The sequence below is a fragment of the Amphibalanus amphitrite genome, unplaced genomic scaffold (genome assembly GCF_019059575.1).
Source record: "Amphibalanus amphitrite isolate SeventyFive unplaced genomic scaffold, NRLGWU_Aamphi_draft 000309F_arrow, whole genome shotgun sequence".
Classification (NCBI taxonomy): domain Eukaryota; kingdom Metazoa; phylum Arthropoda; class Thecostraca; order Balanomorpha; family Balanidae; genus Amphibalanus; species Amphibalanus amphitrite.
The window spans coordinates 258,101-284,651 of NW_024881804.1; the positions used below are offsets into that span (position 1 = coordinate 258,101).

General features: G+C 48.4%; 1 protein-coding gene across 1 annotated transcript in view; it reads left to right on the forward strand.

Moving 5' to 3' along the window:
• Window positions 1-3,008: 3,008 nt before the first annotated feature.
• The window catches only part of LOC122388124, a 28,413-nt gene continuing 4,870 nt past the window's right edge, over window positions 3,009-26,551 (forward strand). The window contains exons 1-8 of the mRNA XM_043378922.1: window positions 3,009-3,220; window positions 8,304-8,543; window positions 19,392-19,720; window positions 20,236-20,495; window positions 22,984-23,121; window positions 24,103-24,312; window positions 24,849-24,986; window positions 25,693-25,830. Coding sequence (XP_043234857.1) covers window positions 19,392-19,720; window positions 20,236-20,495; window positions 22,984-23,121; window positions 24,103-24,312; window positions 24,849-24,986; window positions 25,693-25,830 — 1,213 coding nt within the window. The 5' untranslated portion in view covers window positions 3,009-3,220; window positions 8,304-8,543. The remainder of the gene's footprint in view (window positions 3,221-8,303; window positions 8,544-19,391; window positions 19,721-20,235; window positions 20,496-22,983; window positions 23,122-24,102; window positions 24,313-24,848; window positions 24,987-25,692; window positions 25,831-26,551) is intronic.

Here is a 26,551-nt window from a genome sequence, read left to right on the forward strand (position 1 = left end):
TATCCCTCGCCCTGGCAGGGGGGTCAATGCGACCCCCTAAGGTTTTTCGAAGATAGCGTAAAAACGGCGGCGCGCAGCGCCGCCAAATTTAGCACAGCCTATGGGGCATCCTCTTTACATATGACCTGAAAATTTCAGGTCCGGGTGACCTTGGGTCAGGTCACCAGGTCAGAAAAACCGGTACAAGGTTATGGTCAAATTTCAATTTTCTTTTTGCAGCTGTCCAACTCACAGTTTATGACTGATTTCCTTCAAACTTTCAGGATGTGCTAAGTTTACCGAGTTGTATAGCATATAGTTCGGGTTTTTTAATCACTGACCTGAGGTCAGTTAGAGGTCATTACGTCATAATGTTAAAGGTAGTGTGCCACCTTTGAAAGATTTCCCATTTTATTTTTCCTAGGATAAGAAGCTTCTGTTTTTACCTAATATCGCAAAAAAATCAAAAATGGGCCTGGAATAGTGCCTTTTTCGCCTAAAAGTTTATCGGTTTTTAGATATGTATAACAACTGTAGTGGGCTCACCTGCAAACAGGCGTCGGGCAACAATCGCGAATGCGGCGCACTTGTGACAATAAGCAAAGGTCATTATAGTGTTACGACCATACGACGTACGGGAATGAGTTATCAGCTGTCTAATCGTAGACAACACAATGTCGAGCCTTAATTAAACTGTAAGCCCGTATTGGTATTGTTTCTTTTATTTGGCTGTCGAACATTATTTATGGTTTGAAATATGATTTTATGTAAAATAATTGATATGAAAAAGCCGTCTTATAAGTTATGACCCCATTTCACCACACGCAAGTGGCAGAAATGACAATGATCAGCTGACGCATTTTTCTTGGCCGAAGTCAGAGCGCGCGGCCCGACGCACCACGCGTATTTGGAAATTCCGACCTCGACGAGCATCAGAAGCCAACTAACAGGCGTGTTCGAAACCGCAGGAGCTGATGATGAACGGGTTTATCGAAACTTGATTGGATGAGCAATCCGGTAATAGCGATTTCAGTGTGTGCATTTATTGTTCATAGTGGTGTGAAATGTGGTTGGGGTACGACCGACAACCCGTCGGGGCGAATTTCGCACTGGGGTACTCAAAATTTGAAGAATTTAAGACGTTTCCATGAGTTTTGAAGGTATGGATAAGTTCTAAAAATCCGGTTCTCCTTATCTGGGCCATTAACTCCATACGGCCCAAGAAAGCTGGCACACTACCTTTAAGCCTATGGGAAAATACTAAATTCGGAAAATACTGGAGATATCCGCTTCGTTCTATCACTTTTGTGCTTTAAACCACAGTACTTAACAGCAGGTCACTTGGTGCTTCTTTGTTTGGTGTACTTATCCATGGGTCAGGTCAAATGAGATCAACTGAGGTCAAATGACGTTTTTGCCAATAACGTGTCACATAATGACGCTAGAGCTTAAAAAATGTTATCATTGTGTTCCTGCTGATCAGCATAATCGAATGATATGCGATATGATGCAATTTGGTTAACTTTAATTTAATTGATCAATTAAAGTTTACTTAAAAATTAATAAAAACTTACAATTAAGCAAGCTTAAAAAATACATCATTTGACGCGCCTTGACGTGCTGAGTTCACTGGTGCTTTTCTTTTTGCTCTATCTTAATTAGATCAAAAGTTATAGGCGAAAAACTTTTGACCTGTTTTTAGCGAAATTTTGACATTTATACCCCCAAAACCCCTTAAATATTGACCTAGAGCAACCAAACACAGGGGCGAGAACTCTACGGGGCCCACCTACCTACCAAATTTGGTGTTTCTAGATGCCATAGGAGCCAATCGCGAGGGGGGGGGTCGCATCGACCCCCCCCCCCCTGCCAGGCCGTGTTATGAAAAATGCCCTGCCAGGGCGAGGGATATTCCTCAAAAAGTCGTCAAGGGAGTACGATGGTAATATGAACGGTGTTCATCACCCCTAAAACACTTGAAATCTATAAATGGGATTTTTCTACACCTTCCAGATACCTGTAAAATTGTTTTGGGGAGTAATGCTGGCATTATGTAGGTGTCAAATATCAAACTGACACTCTTAAAGGTGTTGGCTCAGTTTTGTACACCTCACAAACTCCCTTTAATAATGAAGTTGACACTTTGCATGGGTGTTTTTGGGGTATCTGACACTCCAAATACACCCTAAGAATGCTTATTAGGAGTTATATAAAGATCTGTGAGATATATGTTAGCAGAACGTACACCCTCACGGGTGTCATAACGGTGTCCGATACCCCAAAAATTCCCCACAGGCATTATTATTTTTTTCAGTGTAACTTCAAAGCTTGACTCAGTCTTTGAAAGGAACGATTTCATTCAAATCGTTAGAGATCTATGTGAGTGCATCCCGGAGACGGCGGTTTCCTTAGTCGTTTCCCTCACCACATTTGGCTGTTCCGGCCGTCCTGTGTGTAATATCCGTTCTGTGATATAGACGGTCAAAATGAAAGCATTTGAGGTCCTAATTGGCGAGTTTTCGTGCCTTTCTTGAGTCTCATGTGGCTACGATTTGGGTCAGCTGTTTTGCATGTAGCTCAGTTGTCGCAGCCATGAAACATTGTTTAGTATTATCGTATATTGCTCTGAGAAAATTTAAAAACGGGGTGGGGTGTTTTTGCAGTGTATGATGAGTGTCAGACACTTTTAAATGTGTACTGTGACACTTATTACAGTGTCATGAAGCCTGTCATACACGGTTAAAGGTGTCAAACGCTCCCTGAACACCCATTATTGGGTATATAAAAACTCCGGTATGCAGAATAACCACTTACTCAGTTAACGGTGCTCAATTTTTTTCAGTGTGTCTGCCCGGGAGACACTGGTGCGGGGCCGAGGCGCCGTCCGGCCGGCCGGGCTGACATGTTTTCAGCCCCTCCGCTGCAGATAGCCGCCCAGGATGTGGTCCCCGCGCAGCGGCCGACTCGTGCGTCAGTGTCCTCTTGTTGCGGAGTTGCGCCTAGGGGCGATTTTGCCGCCTAGCGCGCTGTGCCATCGCCTCTACTGTCCGAGGGTCCGGAACTGGAGGAGATAGTGGGACTGGCGTCGGCGACGAGCGCTTCCAGTGGTCACGGTGCTCGGGTGAGGACGTTTCCTCAGACCGCCGTCTCTGGGCCGAGGTGCCGGCTGAACGAGGAGGGCCGTCCACTACCTTTCAGACGAGGGTACCCTAGAAGCTTCGTCTTCATCGTCCTGCCACGAGTGAGTAGAATCGATGGCCAAATGTGCCTGTTGCTTGTGTTGTGCTGTTGCTGTTTCGAAGTTCAGGTCAAGAAAATTTTCGAAATGACGTCGCCATGTCTTGTCTCTTTTGGTGTTCTTTTTGCACTCACACTTTAGCTAACAATGCTATTTATTCCTGACTCCATTCCAACAAATGCCGTAGCATGGCTCCGAACCTTCCACAACCAATAAGGCACCGGACATTCACTCTCCTTCCTTCAGATTCAGATCCAAAATCCCTCACAAACTCCGCCGGTTTCCGAGCACTCCAAGTCGGCGCTTCTCCACTCGCGGCTCTGATTGACGAGGTGAACCACTCTACATGACGTCAACTGCACCAAGTCACCCCGACCCGTCCGGCCCTGCTTTCACTGGGGCCGACCGCGCCGGCCCGCCCGCCAACAAAAAGACGTCAGTCGGCCCCTCGTCCCGGCCCGGCCGATATACCCACCTGGCTGCCGTCTTGATGGATGACCTTAGCGGCGTCCCCCTGCCGCTCAGCGACGGGGCTCCTTCAGCACGGGGAGGGTGTTTGAAGGAGTTGGGAAGGTGCTTTGGAGTGGGTTACGACCGGTCGAATGGGTGAGGGCCATCTCTCCATCTCCTCTCTCTGCTCTCTCGCCGGCCGGCTGACTGTCCTGCTGGCCGCGCCCGGGGCGGCGGCGGTGGCGGCTGAGTCGGTAGTCACTCCATCAGCGGTGTGACATGGGCTGTGTGGGGGGCGCCGGCCGGCCGGCCGACTGTCCTGCTGGCCGCGCCCGACGCCCCCGGCCCACAGTGGGCGATCTGGCCGGTGTAGCCTCGCGAAACCTATCGGCATTCATAACATCCATGTTTTTGAAGCTAGAACCACAATATTTAGGATCAACCTTCTTGAATATCCAATGAGCATATGTTTTAAAAAAGGACTATCTCTTATAGGATTTGTGCTCTGTGGCGAGCTTGCAATTTGCCTAATTGCTGCTCGAATAACGCATGAATTCTTTTGAGGGTAGGTCGAAATTTATGACGGTATGAGCTGGGTAGGACATTGGAATGGTATGTACCTCCGTAGAAAATTGCTTCCAAACCAATTTTTTTATTCAAACGATTATGCCCTACCAATTTATACATATCATGAAACAGCGTAAATCTCACCCGGCAAGGCCCCATTTCATAACGTGACCCAAGCAGCGGGTTTGGTTTTTGGTAAATAACTTCGCAAAAAATGGCCGCAGAACCACGATTTTGACATTGTCGTGTTCGCCTTGCTCAGGCGCGTCGAATGGTTTACTTTTGTTCAGGTGAGGTCACCGTAAGGTCAACCTGACCTTGACCTCGAGTCAAGGTCAGGTCAGAGGTCTTCAAATCACGAAGTTGGTCGAAGGAGGTCATATCGCATATCATTCGATTCGGCAGGTCTTCCGGAGTCCATTGGTGACCTTGTCGACTCTCTAGCTCAATTTGATCAGGAGTTATTGACGAAAAACTCGTATGACCCTAGTGACGTCATAAATGACGTCATGAAAGGTCAACAATGCAAAATGCAGCATCAGATCTTGCAAGGAGTGCATGAAGTAACGATACCATGTACTTGAGACAGTTGAATATCATTCCTGGCCTCAAAATAACAGTTTTCATATTTCCCCATTGACTTATAGGTGAGGTCACGTGACCAACCTGACTTAATGTGACATTTAGGAAAAATCTGAGACATACAAGTTGTAAGACCTCTGAAGGACAATAAGTCCTGCAAGTCTCACCTCCCTGTGAAAGTTACTCTGGCACTGAGAGCGTTGAAAGGTTGCGACATCTGAGGATCGTGCAGAGGTTCATGTATGACGTCATAGGTCAGTGACCTGACCTGACTTGAAAGTGCAATTGGTGTCACAAGATCCAGCGTGCATCAAAGGTCAGGTATGCCAGGTTGTAGCTCTCTATTGCCTGGGTGTTTTGAGCTATCTCGAAAACACCCTTTGGGGCATTTACCACTTGTGCTCAAGTGCACCAAGCCACGGCCAACCCTTAGAAGAAAAAAGTGTCTGGATGCCAGGGCTGCAAGTGGCTGCAAATTTTCACTGGCTCCCCTAATAGATAGTGTCCTATTGCATGCGATACGGCATCATTTACAGTTCATCCTCGTAAAACTTTTTTTGCTGGGCTTGGTTAATTCATTGAACGTAATGTTCAGTGGTAGAAAAAAATATAAAAAGTTAACCTAATTATATGACATTTTGAACTGATTTTGTCTACTTGCTTTCTATGGCGGAATCGTCTAAACATCTAAATTTCACTTTCCATGCAAAATGGATGCTCAACACCTAGCAATTTCATCGTTCCGCAAAATATTCAAAGAGCGTAAAAATCGGCTGTGATTATCCCCCTTATGAAGTGTTACGGAACGCTGTCTTTAACGATACTTTTGTCTACGAAAAAATGTCTCCTGAGCCATGCAAATGCACTAATCGTAATCTTTGATGAATTTTCTGTCGACTAGTATGCGTTGTTTTCCAATTTTCGGAAAAAAGTGTCTTTGAGGTTTCGCGAGGCTAGACCGGCCCGATCGCCTACCATGCGGCCTAGCGATCCCTGAGGGTCCCGCGCCCGTCTCTGTTCCCAGTCCTGCCCTCGGGGTGTAAGAGAGACCCTGACCGAACTACTGGCGCCCAACTTGAGTTGCCCGTGTGGTATACAGTGCTTAGAGCGTTTCCTTCCCGTGGTGTGGCCTATTTTTCCTCGCGGTGGCTTACATGCGTCTCGGTTCACAACATGTCATCAGTCATGAGATGATCGGAGTATTGAAATCTTATTCAGAAATCTGACAACGCTGTCGCTGACTAATTGACCACGCCGGGTTTGACGGCACTGAATTGAGACGGTCTTCGTCAAACAACGTCGGGCTGTTGTCGACTGACGGCCAGGGTTGACCATGCAGCTGGTGTTGATGGTTTTGATGGCAGTGATGGCTCCCGGTGTGACTGGTGCAGCGACTCTATCACTGGCCTGTATCGTGGGCCCGCGGCGGTGGGCAGTGGGTAATTGCCCCGCGCTCCCGCCCGTCTGGCGGCGCCGGGTGGCCCGATTCACCGGCCCGGGGCGCCGGGCCGTGACGCTCCCCTGCCGCCGCGGTGACGGTCGTCACAGGCCGTGACGCCAGAGCTGACCGGCCTGCTCTCCGGGCCGGAGGGAGGCCGTCACACCGGCGGGCTCACACAGGGGCCGCCTGCCGCACCGGGTGGCGGCGCAGCACACGTGGTGTCAGCTACACGTGCAGTGGGCACAGACGGGCGGAGCACTGAGCTACCAACAAACTGCCGTGTGGTGACGTAGTGGAGCAACATGCAGCGGAATTAAGGCGTTATGCATTGAATCGCTCCTGACTTTCGATTTCCTTTTCGCAACTATTTGTCGGATTTTTAATGTCTGCATAACAAGAGAAAGAGTGGGTTTGGTGGGTGTCACGGTAGAAATCTGCCGCCACCGTTTGCCATAGTTTATCGGTCAGGTCCCAGCTGCCATGAATGTGTCACACGCCTGACGAAGTGTATAGCAAACAGAGCTACCGGGGCCCGTCAGCAGCTCTTTACAGATCAATGTGACCACCCTGATTGGTGGCATTCCATGATGTCTTACAGTGATGATAACCTACCACAAGCCTTGGTGGCTTACCGTTGGTGGTTGACAGAGCCATTAGTGCTTTACCAGATCCACGGTAGAAAATAAATTTTCCGTTACAAGCAGCATGAGGTAGAAGCACGATTATTTCAAGCAAGGTACTACTCTTTCGGTGTAAATCTAAAATAGCCTTATCAAAAGCACCGATAAATTCATTTTTGATGGAGGCGTCACATATTTATTTGACTTTTGCATACTTCACTGCAGGCTCAAATGCAAATGCATTTTTTTTTTTTTAAAGCAGGCTGCAATTTTCAAAGCCAGAAAAGTGTCGGTTCTCACCCACGAAAGACGCCGCGCCATTGTCTCTCGGTATGTACCGAGGTGTGAGCAGCAGCTCAATTCCTGCAGTTTATCGAGAGGGGGCCGTAGTTACCTTGGTCGGCTCCCTGACAGTGCCAGCGGCAAACGACCAGTGGAAGAAGGAATGTCGCCACCCACTGTGCCTTTTACATGGTCCGCGGGTCAACTGACATACCGTGCTAAATGGCCAAAGTTCCGGTACGGTGCTCCGTGCCGATTTTTGTTTGTCACCGACTCACTTTATTCTCGTTGAGAACAAATTTCGCACAGTGTCACACAGGCGACCCGTGTGACCTTGTGCGAGTGTAAAATACAAAACACGATTTGTCAACGTTGTCGGCGGGCCGCCGAAGGACCTCGGTTGTCGTCCCGGCCCGCGGCCGCCCGCTGACCGGCGCGCTGTGACCCAACCGCCGGGAAACCTTTCCACCTGTTCTCACCGGCGCCGCACGCGTCTCCCGCTCTCACAATGCGCCAAATGGGATTTCACGGACGGCTGAGGACGAATGCGGCGCACTGGGGGCGAGCGCGGCGCACGCCCCGCCCGGTGTGCGTCACAATGGTCACCGTCGGCTCGCGCTGGCGGCGGTCGCGGCGCAGCGGCGGCGGTGGGTCTCTGTCGGGTCAAGGGCGGGGAGGGCGCCGGCGGCGCGGTCACGCCTGGCTGGAGGGCGCCGGGGCGCCGCGGGGCACCAGGAGGTCGGCAGGTGCCGGCGCCCTCCCCCGCCGCCGGCTCCCCTCCCCGCGGCACGCACCCTCCTCCGCTGCTCCGACGGGGAGGGGCCGCTGCCGGCTGCAGGCCGCGACACCGCGACTCCGCGGCGGCGGCGGCGGCGGCGACCCTTTGTTCGCGGCCTATGCAAATCGAGCGGCCCTTTTGCGCCACCGCTCACCCATTTACGCCTATCATCGGTTTTGTTTTTCAACCGTTCATGCCTGCTCGTCAGTCGTCACTATGTTGTGTTTTGCCGAGTTGCAGAGTTGTCCCGGGTACTGAGGAAGGGAAGGGGGAGGGGGGTGGTGGTTAGGGGGGGGGGGCTGCTGCACATCAACTGGCGGCCCGTGTTGTCCCTGTAACCCTGGTGACCCCCACTGACGTCATCAGGCCAGGACACCGCGCCGCCGACTCACTGAACACGATCGATTCTGCCAACACACCGACTCGGGGTGTTGATGTTCGGCGCAGTTCCAGACCGGGACAAAGGCCGACGGAGGAGCCGGAGCCGCACGAGCTGCACTGCGTCCATCGGCCGGGTCAGTCGACAGAGCGGGCGGTCCAACAGTGTGTGGACGGTACTGAGCTCTGTCCACCGGAGCCGACCACGGCGGAGGCGGCGAATATCAGGTGAGCAGGACCGACCTGTGTGTGTGTGGGGGGGGGGGGGGGTCTGTGTGTCCCTGTGTCTGTTGTTGAGTGTGTTTTGTGCGTCTGTGTCTATAGTCAGACAACATGTGTTTGTGTAACGGTGTGTATGTGATTCTGTGAGTCTTTGTGTATCTTCTCTGTGTGCTAGGTACCCGTCTTGATGTGTTTGGATGTCTGTGCTTCATTTGCCTGTATACTGTATGTTGGCGTGTCTGGCCTCTGTTAACATGCATTAACCCTCGCGGGCCCGGGGGGGGGCGTTTTTCGCCCCCCCTGGCGAATATTTGCGATAGCTCCCGAACGCTTAGGGATAGGAAAGCGAAACTTTCAGTACCTTTTCTCCCATCAATTTGACATCTTCTGGAGTAAAAAATTTGGACCTAGCCCCCTTGATGACGTCACAGGGTCGATTTTTCTAGACCCCTGCACGGCAAACTTCGGCGTCACAGACGCGAACTTCAAATAGCTGCCACAAATAGAGTTTTAGAGATAAAGACAAATTACGAGCACGGTTGTGTAGCGTTTGACCTAGAGAAAAATAGAAAAATAGTTTTGGTGACCTGAGGTCACAGGTCAGGTCAACGACCCCGAGCTGTGGTTTTAGTTTTTCGCAAATAACTTCGACAAAAATGGTCCTAGAGCTACGGCAGTGGTACCATCGCATTCGCCTTGTCAATCCGCGTCGAATGATATATGTTTTATTTGGAAAAGGTCAAGTTGTATGTTGACCTCATGTGACCTCGAATGACCTTTGGTTGACCTTGACACATGAAAGGTCATTTATGATGGATTCGTACCCGCTGATCACGAATCTAGCATCTATTTTCCTCTAAGCCTTCATTTAGAGCCTCCGGATGGCAAAATTGTCTTATTTATTATTACTAACTTGAACCAGTGAAATAGCCTCTAGCAAGGATACTCTTCTGTGACCTTGACCTTTGAGCAGCCTTGTATCGTAAGATGAACCACAAATAGAGACCTGATAAGCCTCAAAACATTTCAAAACATCTTGGAAGTTAGCACGCAAGATGTACGAAAAGTGCAAAGTTTGAGGTCAATTTTAAGCATGACCTTGACCTTGACCTTTGATTTTGAGCACATTTCCGGAATCCTCAGATTCTTTTCTTTCGTTTGACACCCAATTTTGCCGGTTTAATGCATCCTGCCGTCGTCTACAATGCTTACTTTGAGATCACTACACATGTGCCGGTTTTTGCCTTTGACCTTGACCTCTGACCTTGAAAATTGACCTGAGGTCAAAAATTTTAGGTGCTTTAGAATCGTCTCGTAAGGACCTTTCGTTTGGTATCGCTTTTGTTTCCGTAGCTCCCTTATTTACGGAGTTAGACAGGGGGGGCGAAAAACGCCCCCCCCGGGCTGCGGTGGTTGGGATTACCCCCCGGGCCCGGCCGGGTTAACCCGCGCGGGGCTGGGGTCTCCAGCCGAACGCGCGGGGCTGGTGGGGGGTAAATTTTACCCCCCCCCCCTGTTATCTCCCGAACTAATGGTCCGATTTGGAAAATTCGAACGCCAATCGAAAGATCTCATCACGAACAACTAAAAACGTGTACTTAATTTAAAGTTTATGGTCAAGGTCAAGGTCAGGTCAAGGGTACAAATTGCAAGTTCCTACGGTATCGGCCTTGCACCGTAGTTGCCGAAGAATGGAGTCATGGACTGAGACTGATTGCCCAAAACGTGTTCTTAGGCTACCAAGACAATATTCGTTGCAAACAATATCATTCAGAGTAGAGTTGCAAAGTTTTCCCAATGGGCTGCTACCGGCACCGCCCCGCCCCACAAAAATTTTCTGGGATACCGGCATGCTACCACGCCCCAAGCAAAAAAACCGCCAAATTACCGGCATACCGGTAATTTGGCGGTAATTTTAATACGGCATATGGAACTTTTACCACAAAATGTATTTTGCAGTGGCTAAGATTGCTGTTATTACAATTCAATAGCCTCTTAGTGTCCAAAGTTTGAATCATATGCTGATAATTTTTTTGTGTGCAAAATCAAAAATACCGGCATGCTACCGGCAAGACATGCCAGATACCACGAAAAAACCTGCGGTAGTGAAAAATTACCGGCATGCCGGTAGTGCGGTAGGGAAATTTTGCAACTCTAATTCAGAGGTCAAGGTCAAGGTCAGGTCAGGTCAGGTCACCAAAAACAAAATATAGAAAAGGGCATGTGCGACACATGTTTTATGGGTCATTTTACTCATAGAATTTAATAGGCACACTCAATAAGTGATATGGACCACCTCTGGATGAATTTCAGGTCGAGGTCAGGTCAAGGTCAGGTCAAGTGAGGTCAAATTTTGAAGTTGGTTGTTAAGGCCTCGAAAGATGTCTATCAGATGCAGTTTTTCACGGCGAATCGAATGGTGCTATTTTTGCTTCCGTACGAGGTCTAGAACTTAAAAAAAAATCATTTTTCAAAATTTTTGTGTGTCGTTACGTCATAAAATTTTGAATATCTCCCACATTTTTGAACCGATTCTTCTAAAAATTGGTAACTATGTGCACATAGACCACTTCTTTGACATATATTTCAGTTTTTACGATACACTCAGAATTATGGATTTTATAACTATTTTCCCAAAAAAGTCAGTTTTTTTAATTGGGTCAAAATCCAAAATTTTCAAAAAACTGAGATAGCCATTTGATAGACAAAGTAGAATTACGTATAACGTTTTGTTACGTCTTGATTCCTTTAAAAATGAAGATGTTAGCGGCGTTTGAAATTTTGCCGTTTTTGAGGTGAAAATGGCGAACATGACGTCACTAAAACGTCAATTTCTCAAAAAGTTTCCGACGGATTTCGCTCAAATTTTCAGGGAACGTGTCAAATTGATGTAAGAAAAGGTACTGAAAGTTTAGCGGCGCTGCGCGCCGCTGTTTTTGAGATATTGCAAAAATTCGCGAGGAGGGGTAAAATTTACCCCCCCCCCCAGCCCCGCGCGGGTTAACTGGGGGGAGGGCATAAGGGGTGGAACGGGGGGCACCGGGGAACCGTGTCCCCTTGATTTCGGCATTTTAACATAAGCCCTATTGGCTTTGCATGGAAAGAATGGAGCTAAAAGTCAGAAATGCCCCTTTAATTGAAGGTGTTCCGCGCTACTGCAAGGGGGCAAATGTCCCGTAGTGGCTGCCAGTTGCCTCTGCAGTCACGAGATTTTGCCCACCCTGTAGGAGTAAATATGAGGCACTTCAAATATTCTTCAAGCAGTCAAACCTGATGCGAAAATCAATCAATTTCCTGTTTCATTTTCATATTTTGTCGCCCGTGTTTACACTGTTCTTAGTATAATATCGTAGAGAACATCCAGCATCGTATCCACAATCTTGTGATTACCTTTACCTTAGGATACCCAGTGGATTTTTTAGCCCGCGCCCTGGTGGGGGATATTTTTGCCACCTCCCTCTTCTAGTCGTTTCGCATTATCTCTCAAACTAATGCGCCGATCGTCGCGAACATTTCAGTACCCTCTTGTAAATCGATTTTACACCTTGTGACCTTTTTCCACAGCCTATGATAGGTTGGCCGTAAATGACGTCAGAGTCACGTCATGTTCAGGCATTTCCGACCCAAAAGAGGTTTGGTGGGTAGAGCTGTCCAGCCCAAAGTTTTGAAGATAGATAAAAATGTTGAAAAAAACAAAAAGATATAAAACAAGCAGCGCTGCAAAACCACTATCTTCTTTTTTATATATTTGTTTTTATTTTGAACCACAAAATAAAAAGTGTTTTTTGAAATAATCCCCTGAAATAAAAAACGGATCTTTTTGTTAGCCCGCGCCCCGTTGGCGCGCACAAATTGCTCGTGAAACACATATTTTGCTATTTGAGGTCACTGATACCAGGTCAGGTAACAGAGGTCAGGTCACTGATGATCACAATATGAAGGTGTCGCGTAATACATGTTTAATGGTCCATTTTACATGACAAATGTGCTTATGTCATATGTGGGTAATGCAACCTTTTAGGCCAGTTTTAGGCTACGTTCTGGTGAAGGTCAGGTCAAGTTCAGGTCAAACTAGGTGAAATTTTAAAGTTGATGTTTTATAAAAATAAGTATTGATTACATGCAGCTCGTCACGGGAAGTCTCATCGCGGTCTTTGTTTTGCGCTACGTGGTCAGAATTGCTAAAAATGTATTTGGGAAATTATGCGTCATCATTTAAGAACAGTTTTTTCCGCTATAACTTAGCTAAAAAGAGAGGTATGTATCTCAAATTTGTTACGTGGATAGAAGACGATAGGGTCATAATATTTATTTCGTTTTTTATTCGAACTTCGAAAACCTTGTGGAACACTTTTTGCTATTTTATCCATAAACCCTTTTGGTCGAAAAATGCAGGAAATGACGTCTTTCTGACGTCATTTGTGGCCAGGCTATCATAGCTTTTGGGAACTGTTTGGTCACAATGTGTAAACTGAATGCCCGGAAGACAGTAGCGGTAGTTTTAGACATCGCAGCAACTTTCAAAATAGGCATGTCTTGGGGCCTTCAAGCCCTAGACCCACTTGTGAAAGTGGGACATGCGCATGCTCCGGGGCAGCACAGAGAGGAGGACCGAGAGCGTGTCACACGTCGCTCCTCACGAACTGTCTGTCCATAACTGTCAGCTCTGCCATCGCCCTGTTGACCAACTGGGACGCCACGGTCTCTCATGTGCCAAGAGTGCTGGCCGCCACGCACGTCACGCTAACCTTAATGACGTGCTACGGCGAGCACTCAGCAGCGCAGGACTTGAGAGTGTGCTGGAGCCCACCGGCCTTGACAGAGGAGATGGCCGACGTCCCGATGGGATTACACTCTTCCCTTTCAGCCGGGGAATGAGCCTCGTATGGGACGCTACCTGCTGCGACACTTACTCATCAACGGCCATCATCAGCTCCGCGCTGAATCCTGGGAGCGCCGCCCGCTGTGCGGAAGAGCGCAAGCGCACTCGATATGCAGCTCTCTGTGAGCGATACGTCTTCGTCCCTTTTGCGGTCGAAACGTCTGGTGTCCTGGGTCCGGCTGCAGCCTGTCTCATGAAGGAGCTTCGGTCGCAGGAAGTATGACCACGCATCTGACCTGCTGCGGCGGCTGGAGTGGCTCAGCGCAGATCAGCTAATGTCGTACCACACTCTCAGCCTGCTGCACAAGGTACGCCGCAGCGGGGAACCCGAGGAGCTGGCAGCCGGTCTCGCCACTGTGGCCGAGGCCCGCGGCCGCGACCGGGACGTGGTCACGCGACACTCGACAGGACCACCTGCTCCACGTGCCGCGGTGCCGCACCGAGATGGGGAGGAGGCGGTTTCAGTGCCGCGGGCCGGCCGCTTATAACGCGCTGCCGCCCGACCTGCCGCGGCTACCTCCGCACCTGTTTGGCTGCCGCCTCAGGCGGCACCTCAGAGTTGGAACCGATTTAAGACGCGGCTGAGTTTTTGTGTGTATGTGTGTGCGTGCGTGTGACAGTTGTATGTTTGATCGTTGTCATTTTGTGCCTACTCTCCCATTGCCGATTGACGTTCATTTGTTTTATCACGTGACAAAAGGCAGTAATAGCTGCAAGTATATTGCGGATGTCCTTAATACAGTATGAGATGAGATGAGATGAGATGAGATGAGCTTGGCCGTCGGCTGACAGCCCGCACCGGCGACAAGCGCGAAACAGTCTGGCTCTCACAAAGAGTCTCCATCGCTGTTGCCAGAGGTAACGTTGCCTCTGTGTTGGCCACAGCCAGGCCAGCAGTGGGCACCAGACCGGGACCGTCGCCGCCGCCATCGTCCAGGCTGACCCCGACCAGGATACCTCAGTCACTCCAGGCACCGGAAGAAGAGCCAGTTGCGGGGCCGCCACTCGACTCAGAGGCTGATCCGCCGACACACCCACCACCACAGACCCCTGCGGACGGCTTTCGTGAGGAGCGACGCGTGACACGCTCTCGGTCCTCCTCTCTGTGCTGCCCGGAAGTGTCCTGAAAAATTGGTGACGGTATCTGACAAAACTGGTGTCTGGGCTGTATCAACTGGCGTCCGCGCTGTCTGCACTGCGGCCAGTGGCAGCCCCGCCCTACTGTGGTCACGTGATGTTGTGACCGCCGACCGGGTCAGTTCCCAGGCCGGACGGGTCAGTTGGTGCTTGGCAGGCAGCTAACACAGGTCTCTGGTGGGCACGGACTCTACACCCACAATGGCCTCACTGAAGGCCTATGCTGACCTCACAAAGCCCACGATGGCTCATTAGAGCCCTTGAGTAAGCCTCTAAAGGCCCCCTCCGCTCTCAAGGAGCCCATGCCGGTTTTAGTAAGCCTGTACCGGCCTCTGAGAGGTCATGCCGGCATCTAGGGGTCCGTCTCGACCTCAGAGGGCTTAACCCTCGCCGGCCAAGGGGGGGTGCCGCCCCCCGTAAGGTTTTTTCGCGATAGCTCCGAACACGCTGGCGATAGAGAGCTGAAACTTGGCATACCTGACCTTTGATCCAAGCCGCATCTTTTGACACCAACTGCATTTTTGGGTCAGGTCAGGTCACTGACCTATGACGTCATAAGTGAACCTCTGCACGGTCTTCAGATGTCGCAACTTCGCAACGCCCTCACTGCCAGAGGAGATGTCACAGGGAAATGAAACTTGCAGGATCTAGTATCCATTATGTGTCTCACAACTTGTATATCTCGGATTTTTCCTAAAGGTCATATGAGGTCAGGTCATTTTCGTGACCTCACCATTATAAGTCAATGGGGAAAAATGAAAACTGCTATTCTGGCGCCGGGAACGATCTCCAACTATCTCAAGCACACAGAATCGTGATTTGATGCATTATTTGCAAGGTCAGATGCGTCACTTTTGCAATGTTGATCTTCCGTGACGTCATTTATGACGTCATCAAGGTCATATTAGTTTTTCGTCAATAACTCCCGATCAAATTGAGCTAGCGAGTCGAGAAAGCCACCAATGGATTCAGGAAGACCTGCCGAATCGAATGATATGCGACATGACCTCTTTCGACCAACTTCGTGACCTGGGGGTGCTGACCTGACCTTGACCTGAGGTCAACACCCTAAGTTGACCTGACCCGAACAAAAAGTATACCATTCGACGCGCCTGAGCGAGGCGAACACGATGCTGCCAAAATCGCGGCTCTGCGGCCGTTTTTTGCGAAGTTATTCACCAAAAACCGAACCGTACCCTGGGGCACTTGACCTGACCTCAGAGGTCACCGGTTGACCTAGGACCTTAAAATTGAGTACCAATCTCTGCGTCTTGTAACGGCGCACACGCTCGTTTTTTCCGCGACGCGCTAGCTCCACCAGGGGCGAAACGGCGAGGGGGGTCGTACCCCCCCCCCCTCGGCCGGCGCGTATGTAGAAAACCAATAGGTCCGGCGAGGGTTAAACATGCATAAGGGCTACAGTCTGACCATCGAGGCCATCGAGATGGCCTCTGATGTCCCAGCGCCAGCCTTAGAATTCAGAAGACAGAGGGCTCCACGTTGCCTAAGAAGGCCCGCATTGTCCTCAGATAGCCCCAAGCTGTTCTCAGAGGGCCCCAATTTGACCTCAGAAGACCCCACGCCGCTGGTCTTAGAGGACCCCACAGGGACCACACTGTCCTTATATTGCCCCACGCTGGTCTAAAAGAGCTACGCACTGGCTTCTTTGGGCCCCACGTCCACATTTGGCCATTTAGGGTCCCAAAGCGGACTCCAAAGGGCCATATTGCTAGCCTCCGGGGGCTCGACTTCGTCTTATAAGCGCCCTACGCTGGCCTCGAAACCTTTGGTAGAAGTTTGTGTAGACATGTTTACGGATGCCTTAACCCTCGCCCTGGCAGGGCATTTTTCATAACACGGCCTGGCAGGGGGGGGGGGGGTCGATGCGAACCCCCCTCGCGATTGGCTCCTATGGCACCTAGAAACACCAAATTCGGTAGGTAGGTGGGCCCCCTGGGGTTCTCGCCCCTGTGCAAATTTGGTTGCTCTAGGTCAATATTTAGGGGGGTTTTGGGGGTATAAATGTAAAAATTTCGCTAAAAACAGGTCAAAAGTTTTTCGCTTATAACTTTTGATCTAATTAAGATAAAGCAAAAAGAAAAGCACCAGTGAACTCAGCACGTCAAGGCGCGTCGAATGATATACTTTTTATCTTGCTTAAGTGTACATAAAGTTTTTCTTAAATTTTAAGTAAACTTAAATTAATAAATTAAGTTAAAGTTAACCAAATTGCATCATATCGCATATCATTCGATTCGGCTGATCACCAGGAACACAATGGTACCATTTTTTAAGCTCTAGCGTCATTAACCCGCGCCCCGCTGGGCTATTCAGCCATACGCGCCCTGCTGGGGGGGGGCAGATTCTGCCCCCCCTGTCTAACTTCCGAACCGATGGTCGTAGAAAGACGGGGAAAACGGCAATCGGAAGCTCTCAACAAGGCGGATCTTAAGAGCCCAAATTTTTTTGCTTAAGTAGGTCAGAGGTCAGGTCAAGGTCAGGTCAAGGGTACAAGATGCAAGTTTCTACAGTATCGGCCTTGCACCGTAGTTGCCGAAGAATGGACTGAGACTGATTGCCCAAAACGTGTTCTTAGACTACCAAGACAATATTCGTTGCATACAATGTCATTCAAAGGTCAAGGTCAAGGTCAGGTCAGGTCATGTCAGGTCACCAAAAACAAAATATAGAAAAGGGCATGTGCGACACATGTTTTATGGGTCATTTTACTCATAGAATTCAATAGGCACACTCAATAAGTGATATGGACCACCTTTGGATGAATGTCAGGTCGAGGTCAGGTCAAGGTCAGGTCAACTGAGGTCAAATTTTGAAGTTGGTTGTTAAGGCCTAAAAAGGTGTCTATCTGATGCAGTTTTTGACGGCGAATCGAATGGTGCTATTTTTGTTTCCGTACGAGGTCTAGAACTTCCAAAAAAAATCATTTTTCAAAATTTTTGTGTGTCGTGACGTCAGAAAATTTTGAATAACTTCCGCATTTTTGAACCGATTCTTCTAAAAATTGGTATGTAGGTGCACATAGACCACCTCTTTGACATATATTCCGGTTTTTTCGATACACTCAAAATTTTGGATTTTATAAATATTTTCCCAAAAAAGTCAGTTTTTTGAAAAAATTTGGGCCAAAATCCAAAATTTTCAAAAAACCGAGATAGCCATTTGATAGACAAAGTAGAATCACGTATAACCTTTTTTGTTGTGTCTTGATTCCTTTAAAAATGACGATGTTAGTGGCGTTTGAAATTTTGCCATTTTTGAGGCGAAAATGGCGAACATGACGTCACTAAAACGTCATTTTCTCAAAAATTTTCCGACGGATTTCGCTAAAATTTTCAGGGAACGTGTCAAATTGATGTATGATAAGGTACTGAAAGTTTGACGTCGCTGGCGTAACGCGTTTAGAAGTTATTGGCGAAAAACGGGAGGGGGGGCAGAATCTGCCCCCCCCCCCCCAGCGGGGCGCGGGTTATGTGCCAAGTTATTGGCAAAAACGTCATTTGACCTCAGTTGACCTCATTTGACCTGACCCATGGATAAGTACACCAAACAAAGAAGCACCAAGTGACCTGCTGTTGAGTACTGTGGTTTCAAAGCACAAAAGTGATAGAACGAAGCGGATATCTCCAGTATTTTCCGAATTTAGTATTTTCCCATAGGCTTAACATTACGACGTAATGACCTCTAACTGACCTCAGGTCAGTGACCTCAAAAACCCGAACTATATGTTATACAACTCGGTGAACTTAGCACATCCTGAAAGTTTGAAGGAAATCAGTGCAAAACTGTGAGTTGGACAGGTGCAAAAAGAAATTTGAAATTTGACCATGACCTTGTACCGGTTTTTCTGACCTGGTGACCTGACCTAAGGTCACCCGGACCTGAAATTTTCAGGTCATATGTAAAAAGGTTGCCCCATAGGCTGTGCCAAATTTGGCGGCGCTGCGCGCCGCCGTCTTTACGCTATCTTCGAAAAACCTTAGGGGGGGGTCGCATCGACCCCCCCCCCTGCCAGGGCGAGGGTTAACTGATTAGGCAGGATTTTGGTATACCTTTTCCTACAGTATATATAATATGTATGTTACGCGTGGTGTAAAGGTCCGCTTATACGGTGTATATTAGGTGGTAGGTATCTGAAATTCTGGAGTCTGGTTTGTCCCCATCTGCCCAGTCGAAATTCCTTAGCCGAGGTCCTGCTGTGTGACTGTATGTGTGACTGTCTGTGTGACTGTCTGTGTTACTGTCTGTGTGACTGTCTGTGTGACTATCTGTGTGACTGTCTGTGTGACTGTGTGACTGTCTGTGTGACTGTCTGTGTGACTGTCTGTGTGACTGTCTGTGTAACTGTCTGTGTGACTGTGTCAGTCACTAGATTTGAACAGGGGCGAGATGTATGAGTTCACTTACCCTATACATCTGGTGTTTCTAAGTGCATTAGGTCAGGAGCTAATCGCCAAAGGTCGAACCGGCCCCTCACCGTCCGCGTTATGAAAACGGCCTGGCCAGGGGTAGACTTTCGAAGTGATAACGTTTTTTTTATTATCTCTTTTTTTGCGAAAAACTAGTAACGATAGTCAATTTCTATATTGGTTACCTACATAAGACCTGTCTGCCTGACTGCCAAGCTTGCCTGCCTTATATGCAACAATACGGGTTGCATGACAAAACATGTCGTAATACGTAATGACATGTCGTTTTGTGACGTGATTAGACACGACGCTGCACGAAATGTCGTAATGCGTACGACGTAACGCTACGTACTAGGCCACTGATTTATGATGAGTAGAAACGTAAAAAACTGTAATTCTGCGTTCCAGATGGAGATGACAGCTGTGCGTGAAGACCTGGCCGCCCTTCGCCGGGAGGTGTCCGCCCTTCGTGAAGTGGTGGCTGCCCTTCGTGAAGAGATGTCCGCCCTTCGTGGAGTGGTGGCCCCCCTTCGTGAAAAGGTGACCATTCTGAGTGAGGTAGTGGCGAAGGACCATTCGGACACGCAGAAGCTCAAGGGGGAGAACGCCGCACTTCACGATGCGATGGTCCGCCTGGAGCAGGCGGTTATCGAGGAGCGGACCACTCGCCAGACCGTGGTGGAGGATCTGCGGCAGGAGGTCCGCCGGCGAGCGGCGCCATCCGGCCGTCCCCAGGGGTGAGACTGGGAGGCAGCAGGGGTGGCTGTGGGGGCTGAGAGAGTTCGGAGAGCTGTCATGGTGAAAAGTAAACTTTCTTTGTAGAAGGTGTAAGAAATAAAACATCACTAGGTCTTTGAAGGTCGAGTAGCTTGTAATTGTAATTTCCGCCCAATCAAAGAAACATGTCTTGAATTCGTACCATCTGTTAGCCGTTTAGTCTCGATCGTATTGTTCCAGTTTTCGACAGACGTCCTGCAATCTGCATAAAGTTGGCCAGTTTGGGGCATTATATCCGGCACGTATTTACATGTCTTCATCAGCAATCGTGTCACAAAATCTAATCGGACGTATCAAATCGTTCAGATTCGTATGAAATCAACTCTGAACGATTTTATTCAACTGAATAGATGTGGCAACATACTATTGCTGACGACGATATGTAAATGCATATATCGTATCATCAAAGAAGCCAACTAAAGTTGTGAACTTCTTTTGCATTTTGATTTATGTTCCTTTTTTCTTGTCTTTTCAGTAAAATTACAAAAGCGTTTCATGACGTCACGGTACAGACGGAGCCGCAGCCACCGGCAGACAGTGATACCACAGTGCTGAGAGAGGCGCTAAGGACAGTGACGACGTTCGACGCTCCGTCGGCCCTTGGCGAGAATCAGCTGACGGCGCTTCTGCAGAGTCTTCCCCGCTTGGAGGAGCTGACCGTCAGGGTCCCGTCCTTCGGAACGGGGCGGTGGCTGCGGCTGCTGCCGACGTCACTGAGGACGCTATACGTTACCGGTGAGAAGTAGTTGAGGAAACGCGTACTATTACTTCTGAATGGTGGTAGGTACTTACATAGTACATAAAGTAACAGTTTCAGTGATAAACGTTCAGCGGACATATGTGTGCCATGCTACCTACATGCTACACAAACATTAGCCACTGTATTGTACATACCTACTTTATACTCTTGCAAACGAACCTGTATGTACTGAACCTGTATGACCTGTATGTACTGAACTGTATTAATTAACCCTCGCCCGCACATGCCATTTTCCCATCCTAGAACGCACATGGGGGGGGGAGGGGGTTGCCACCCCCCGCGCCATTTCGTTCCTGTTGGAGATAGAGCTTAGCGATAAAGACCAAAAAGATTCTTTGGGAAGAGACGAATCCAATGATACCCAGTTTTACCTTCCCAGGTCAGTCATTGACCTTCCAGGTCAGGTCAAACTAAAAAATGTTGCTGTTTTGGGTCACCGTTGGATATCAAGTGCGCTGCTTATCATATACCGATGACGATGCCGTTTTCTGGTGCCAAGCCAGCTAGAACCTCTTTGTCACACTACCCGACCAGGTTTTTGCTGCTGAGGTCATTTCAGGTCAAGTTAGGTCAAGGTCAATGATATGTGTTTGTATGTCTGTGTGTGTCTGCTTGTATACTGATGTGTGCACCGATTGTTTATGTGTCCATATTACATGAAATCATGATCTGAGAAGCTTTTACCAAAAATGCAGTAAAAAACCTTCAAAAAAAGTTAATTTAGCTTGCCTAAAACGCAATTATCTTAGATGACCTAGGTTGACCTTGACCCTGACCTTGACATCTGTACATCGTCGAACAACATGCTCCATGATAGATGGGAGGTAAGACTGGCATAACAGGTCGAAATCAAGGTGTCAAAAGCTCACAAGGCCCATAGCCAACGCAAGATGTTGAGAATTGGGCATTTGGGTCATGACATGACCTGAAAAACAAGGTCATATCTCCGAAACCAAAAACCGCAGAAACTTTAAATTATCAGTGGACATCAAGAAGGGATAGAGGAGCAGCTATACGAAAAATCAGCCTTCTAGCTCTAAAAATGTTGAGTGCAGAGCAGAAAGACTACCTGGGGGTGGCAACCCCCGCTCCCATGTGCGGGCGAGGACCCGCGCCCTGATGGGGGGGCCATTTTGGCCCCCCTGTGGTTTTTCTTAAATAGCGAAAAAACGGCGGCGCGCAGAACCCGCCAAATTTTGGGTACCTTACTGGGCATCAATTTGACACCTTCACACACAATTTCAAGTCACAGGCCACCTCAGGTCAGGAGTTATTGAGGTCAAACTGAGGTCATGTTCGAGTAAAAATGAGCAAAAAACATGACATCGTGAAACGCTCACCAATTCTACAGTTAACAAGCAATTTTAAAGTTCTTTATGTGGTTGTGTAGAGAAAAGACGGCGCTACAAAACTGCGATCTCCGATTTTCGAAATTTTGGGATTTCGATCCCCAAAAATCAAAAATATTGATTTTTTAGAAAACTAAAAAAAATCCAATTTTTTCGAATTTCGAAAAAAACGGGATATATGTGATAGTCCCTGCACTCTTCGATATACATACCAAATTTTAGATCGATACCTCTTTTTTGTCCAAGTTATAGCGAAAAAAACTTAAAAATTGATGACGTCAAATTTTTTAACTCAATTTTTAGCAATCCTAGACCTGGTAGCGCAAAACGGAGACGACCATTGAACTCCCCGTGACGAGCTGCATCGAATCGATACCCATTTTTTGCAAAAATATCAACTTTGAAATTTGACCTAATTTGACCTGACCTTGACCTGACCTTGACCTGACCTTGACCAAAACGTTACCTAAACTGGCCCTAAAGTCTTTGTGATCCACATAGTCGCATTTGTCATGTAAAATGGACCATAAAACATGTATCACACGACACTTTCATATTGTGACCCGCCAGTCACCTGACCTCTGTGACCTGACCTGGTATCAGTGACCTCAAATAGCAGAATATGTGTTTGAAGAACATTTCCCCATCGATGATTTTCAATGAAATGCATTTTACACGATTTTACAACGCATGTCTTGAAATGCCTGTAAACGGTGAAAATTCGACCTTTGACCTGACCTGAGACGTCATCGGTTTGACCGAGGTCAATGAAATTGGGTCACAAGGTAGTTCCCCGTTGGGGCTAACCAACACCGTTTACCGCTTGTCGCTATGTTGCGTGGTTCTCGAGATCTGAGGGGGGGGGGGCAAAATGCCCCCCCCCATCAGACCGCGTTGCTCGGCAGACCCCATCTGGGCGCGGGTTTTAACTGACGCATGTATAAGCGTAGCGCATGCATTGTGCACAATGTTCAAATACTGTCCAACAGTGCCGATCGACCCTGGCTTTGTCAGTGTCGTCTGTGTCAGGGTTTGACACCACAGTGTCAGCCGCCTCCCAACCCGGCAGCAGCTCCGTCCGACTGCTGTCAGCTGACACAGCTCTGTCCGACAGGGCCGGAGGTGACGAAGCCGAGGTGGCCGGGACAGTACGGGAGTGGTCTGTCGGTATCTCTCCAGGGGGTGGCTGCCGACACCATCAGTCACCTGGCCACGGAGCTGGGGTCACGGATTACCCTACTAGTCACGGATGGTGAGCAGCGGTTGAAGTTACTCATATATGAATGGCTAGGAAGGGATAAACAACAGTAGCTGTTCCGGCGCTCAGCGTTCGCTGGCTGTGACGTCACGGCCACCCGGCGGGCCGCGGCCCGGCTGACCTCCAGTGACCTTGAGACGCGCTGCCGGCCGCGTCAGCTGATTGTCGGCGGTGCGCACTGCGCGGCGACCCCAAACGCTGCCGGACTGGTCAGGTGCAGGTGGCGCTGCCGGGCGCTCCTGAACGGGGCAGGGGGCGACACAGGGACACGAAGAACAGGAAAACTGGCCGGCGGCAACGCTCCTTGCTTGTTATTTTTGCTCTAAGGAACTGCTTTTTTCTAGCAAATGTTCATAAATAACGTAGAGAAGCAGTTTATCCCTGAAAATCTGAAGCCTAAATCAAACCAAGAATAACTGGATACAACACATATTACATGTACTGCAGGAAATGCTGCCTCATCCTAAGGTGGGACGGAAGCCATAAGCCATGGCAAGCTGTAGGATGACAAGTCGTGTGCCGTGTGGTGAATGGTGATGGTCAATGATTTGGGCCTCTATTGGACGTAATATTTACGCTACAAATTTTATAACGATACAAAATTGTTATAATTAGCTACACATAAGTGCTGAACAAAATACTTAAGTGAAAAGGTTTCAAAAACTGTCATATTGATCAATTGACATCATGAAAATATGCCTAGTTCGGAATATAATGCACTAATTAGTGGTGATTTTGTTTTATATGTCAAAGACCCATTATCATTGTATTTGTTGAATATTATGTTACGGAAAGTCGCCGTAACTTATGAAATTCACATCGTTTTGATAAAGTACATACATATTTACTCAGACACGGAATTATCACAGCATTGTAGCCACAAACAGTTTTCACTTTGTGTTTTCTACACCTGTAGGTAAGTGTACAATGTTTGACCTAGACAAATGCCTGACATTGGTTCAATCACCTTTCCAGCACAAGTTACTACTATTCCAAGTCAACTTCGTGGTGCCATCATCAGGGTGGGCCCAAACACTATTATCCTTCCGGCCGGAGTCGGTGACAGCGAGCTGACGGAGCTGCGGAGCTCACGGGAGACTGTGGAGCGGCTGTCAGTCTCCGCCGCCGACCTCCCGCTACTGAGGGAGCAGCTGCCGGAGTGCCTCCAGCGCCTCAATGTCAGAGGTGAGATACCACGGATCATACATGTAATGCCGGTATAATGGACAATGCACATGGATATACAAATGAACAGGGAGACAGACGGCAAATGGACGAACCGTTCGAATTCAGCCAACATCTTACAGCCTTGTTTGTGTTATATGGTATTGTTAGAGTGATGCAATGCATGCATTTGCATATAGTGTGAGCATCAAGTGCATGCATGAAATATTATTGTAGCAATTATGGTAATTTGAAATGGTTTCATTGCAACCACTGCGAACCATATATTTATGTTGTCTACCAATCTGATCCGTTACTATACCATGACTGGCTGCCCAGTGCCTAGGCCAATGTGCCTTGCAAAAATCGTAATACTTATGTTGCTCATATTTGCATATTTACGTATGTATGCTGTTGCTAAAAATATCGTTGTGCAGCCGCTCGGATGTGTTAGTGCTGGCTGTGTCAGTGTCTGACACTCTGGTGTCAGTGGTGCAGCGGGGAGCTGGCGGCAGCTCTGTCCGACTGCAGTCAGCTGACACAGCTCTGTCCGACAGGGCCGGAGTTGACGGAGCCGAGGTGGCCGGAACAGGACGAGGATGATGATCTGTCAGTGTCGCTCCAGGGGGTGGCTGCCGACACCATCAGTCACCTGGCTGACCTGGGACGGACGGTCACACGACTGGAGATATACGGTGAGCAGCGGCAGCACGGACAGGCCGCTGATATACCAGCTCAGCGAATGGCGGACACCGAGTAACGGTTTGCCGTTGTCGAACCTCATGGAGACCTAGCTGTGATACATAGCCAATATGCTTTGCGAAATAATGAAGTCAATTGAGCTGAAAAATGGAGGACTGTTCACTCAGTGACATATTCGTTCAGAGTTAGTTGATCATACTCATAACAATTGTGTTGCACTGTTTAATGAAGTTCAATGCATTTGTTAAGTGAGACTGAAGAGTCATGTCTTAATAGTTAATACACAGGTAAATGCTTATTTGAAATTGTTTAACGGACTTTCACTGGGTAGTGGGTAAAAGTTATTATTGGTCCCGGTACTCCGACTTGTATGGAAAAGTCTTCGATGGGGCACACATAGGTTTAAAACAGACAAAATTTAAACCTATGTGTGCCCCATCGAAGACTTTTCCATACAAGTCGGAGTACCGGGACCAATAATAACTTTTACCCACTACCCAGTGAAAGTCCGTTAAACAATTTCAAATATCAATGCATTTGCTTAACTGATTGCATATATCATATAATAGCACTGTTTTACCATTGTCTACTGTGTCCATAAAACCATGTGAATTATCAGGTGTTTTTTCGTTTTGTCATATATCGACATGTATTACAGCTAACTGATCCTGTCTGTATGTGTGTCTGTGTGTTTTCCAGACTGTCCTGATCACACGGCCGGCAGCCTGGAGCCCCTCACCAGGTGCCGTGGGCTGCAGGACCTATCAGTCACCGCCGCCGACCTCCCGCTACTGAGGGGGCAGCTGCCGGAGGGCCTCAGGTGCCTCAATGTCAGAGGTGAGATACAGCAGATCACACATGTAATGCCGGTACAGGGTGGGGCAGAAAGATTTACCTGTTTGTTTTCAGCCCATAACTCAAAAAGTTTTGGACGGATTTTAGTGAAATTTTGCATGCAGCTTCCCAACTGACTAGTGTATAAGTATTATGATCGTTTTTAATTTCGTCATGGTTGTTGATGAGCTATGGCGGAGATTGCAAAAAGAGCCCAAATTGCGGCGCCGATGCAGGCTGGCCACAGCGTCCGAAGCGTTCCCAAACAGCTCGGTGTTGCCATAAAAACTGCTAACAGAATAATGAAATGCCTTAAAGGGACAGGTACGGTGTCGAGGAGGCCCATCCCAGGCAGAACAAGACATGACCGCGCCAAAGAGCTGGTTGATATCTTGCACAAGATGGTATCTCGAACTCCTTGGCGAAACATGCGCAAACTGGCAAAGGACCTCGATTTTTCGCCTAAAACGATCAGGAGAATCATAAACGACGATTTGGGCCTTGAGTCATACACGATGCAACGTCGACACCTAATTTCGGCGGCATCCAAGGAGAAGCGGCTTCACATGGCCCAAAAGATATTGGAGGAAATCAGAAGCGCCGGTAGCAAGGTCTTCCTCTGATCTGATAAAAAGATTTCCACGTTTGAGCCCCAGATGAGCTCTCAAGGCGTCAGAATCTTGACAGATGGTACATCCAGCATTGATCCTGCTATCCAGACCAG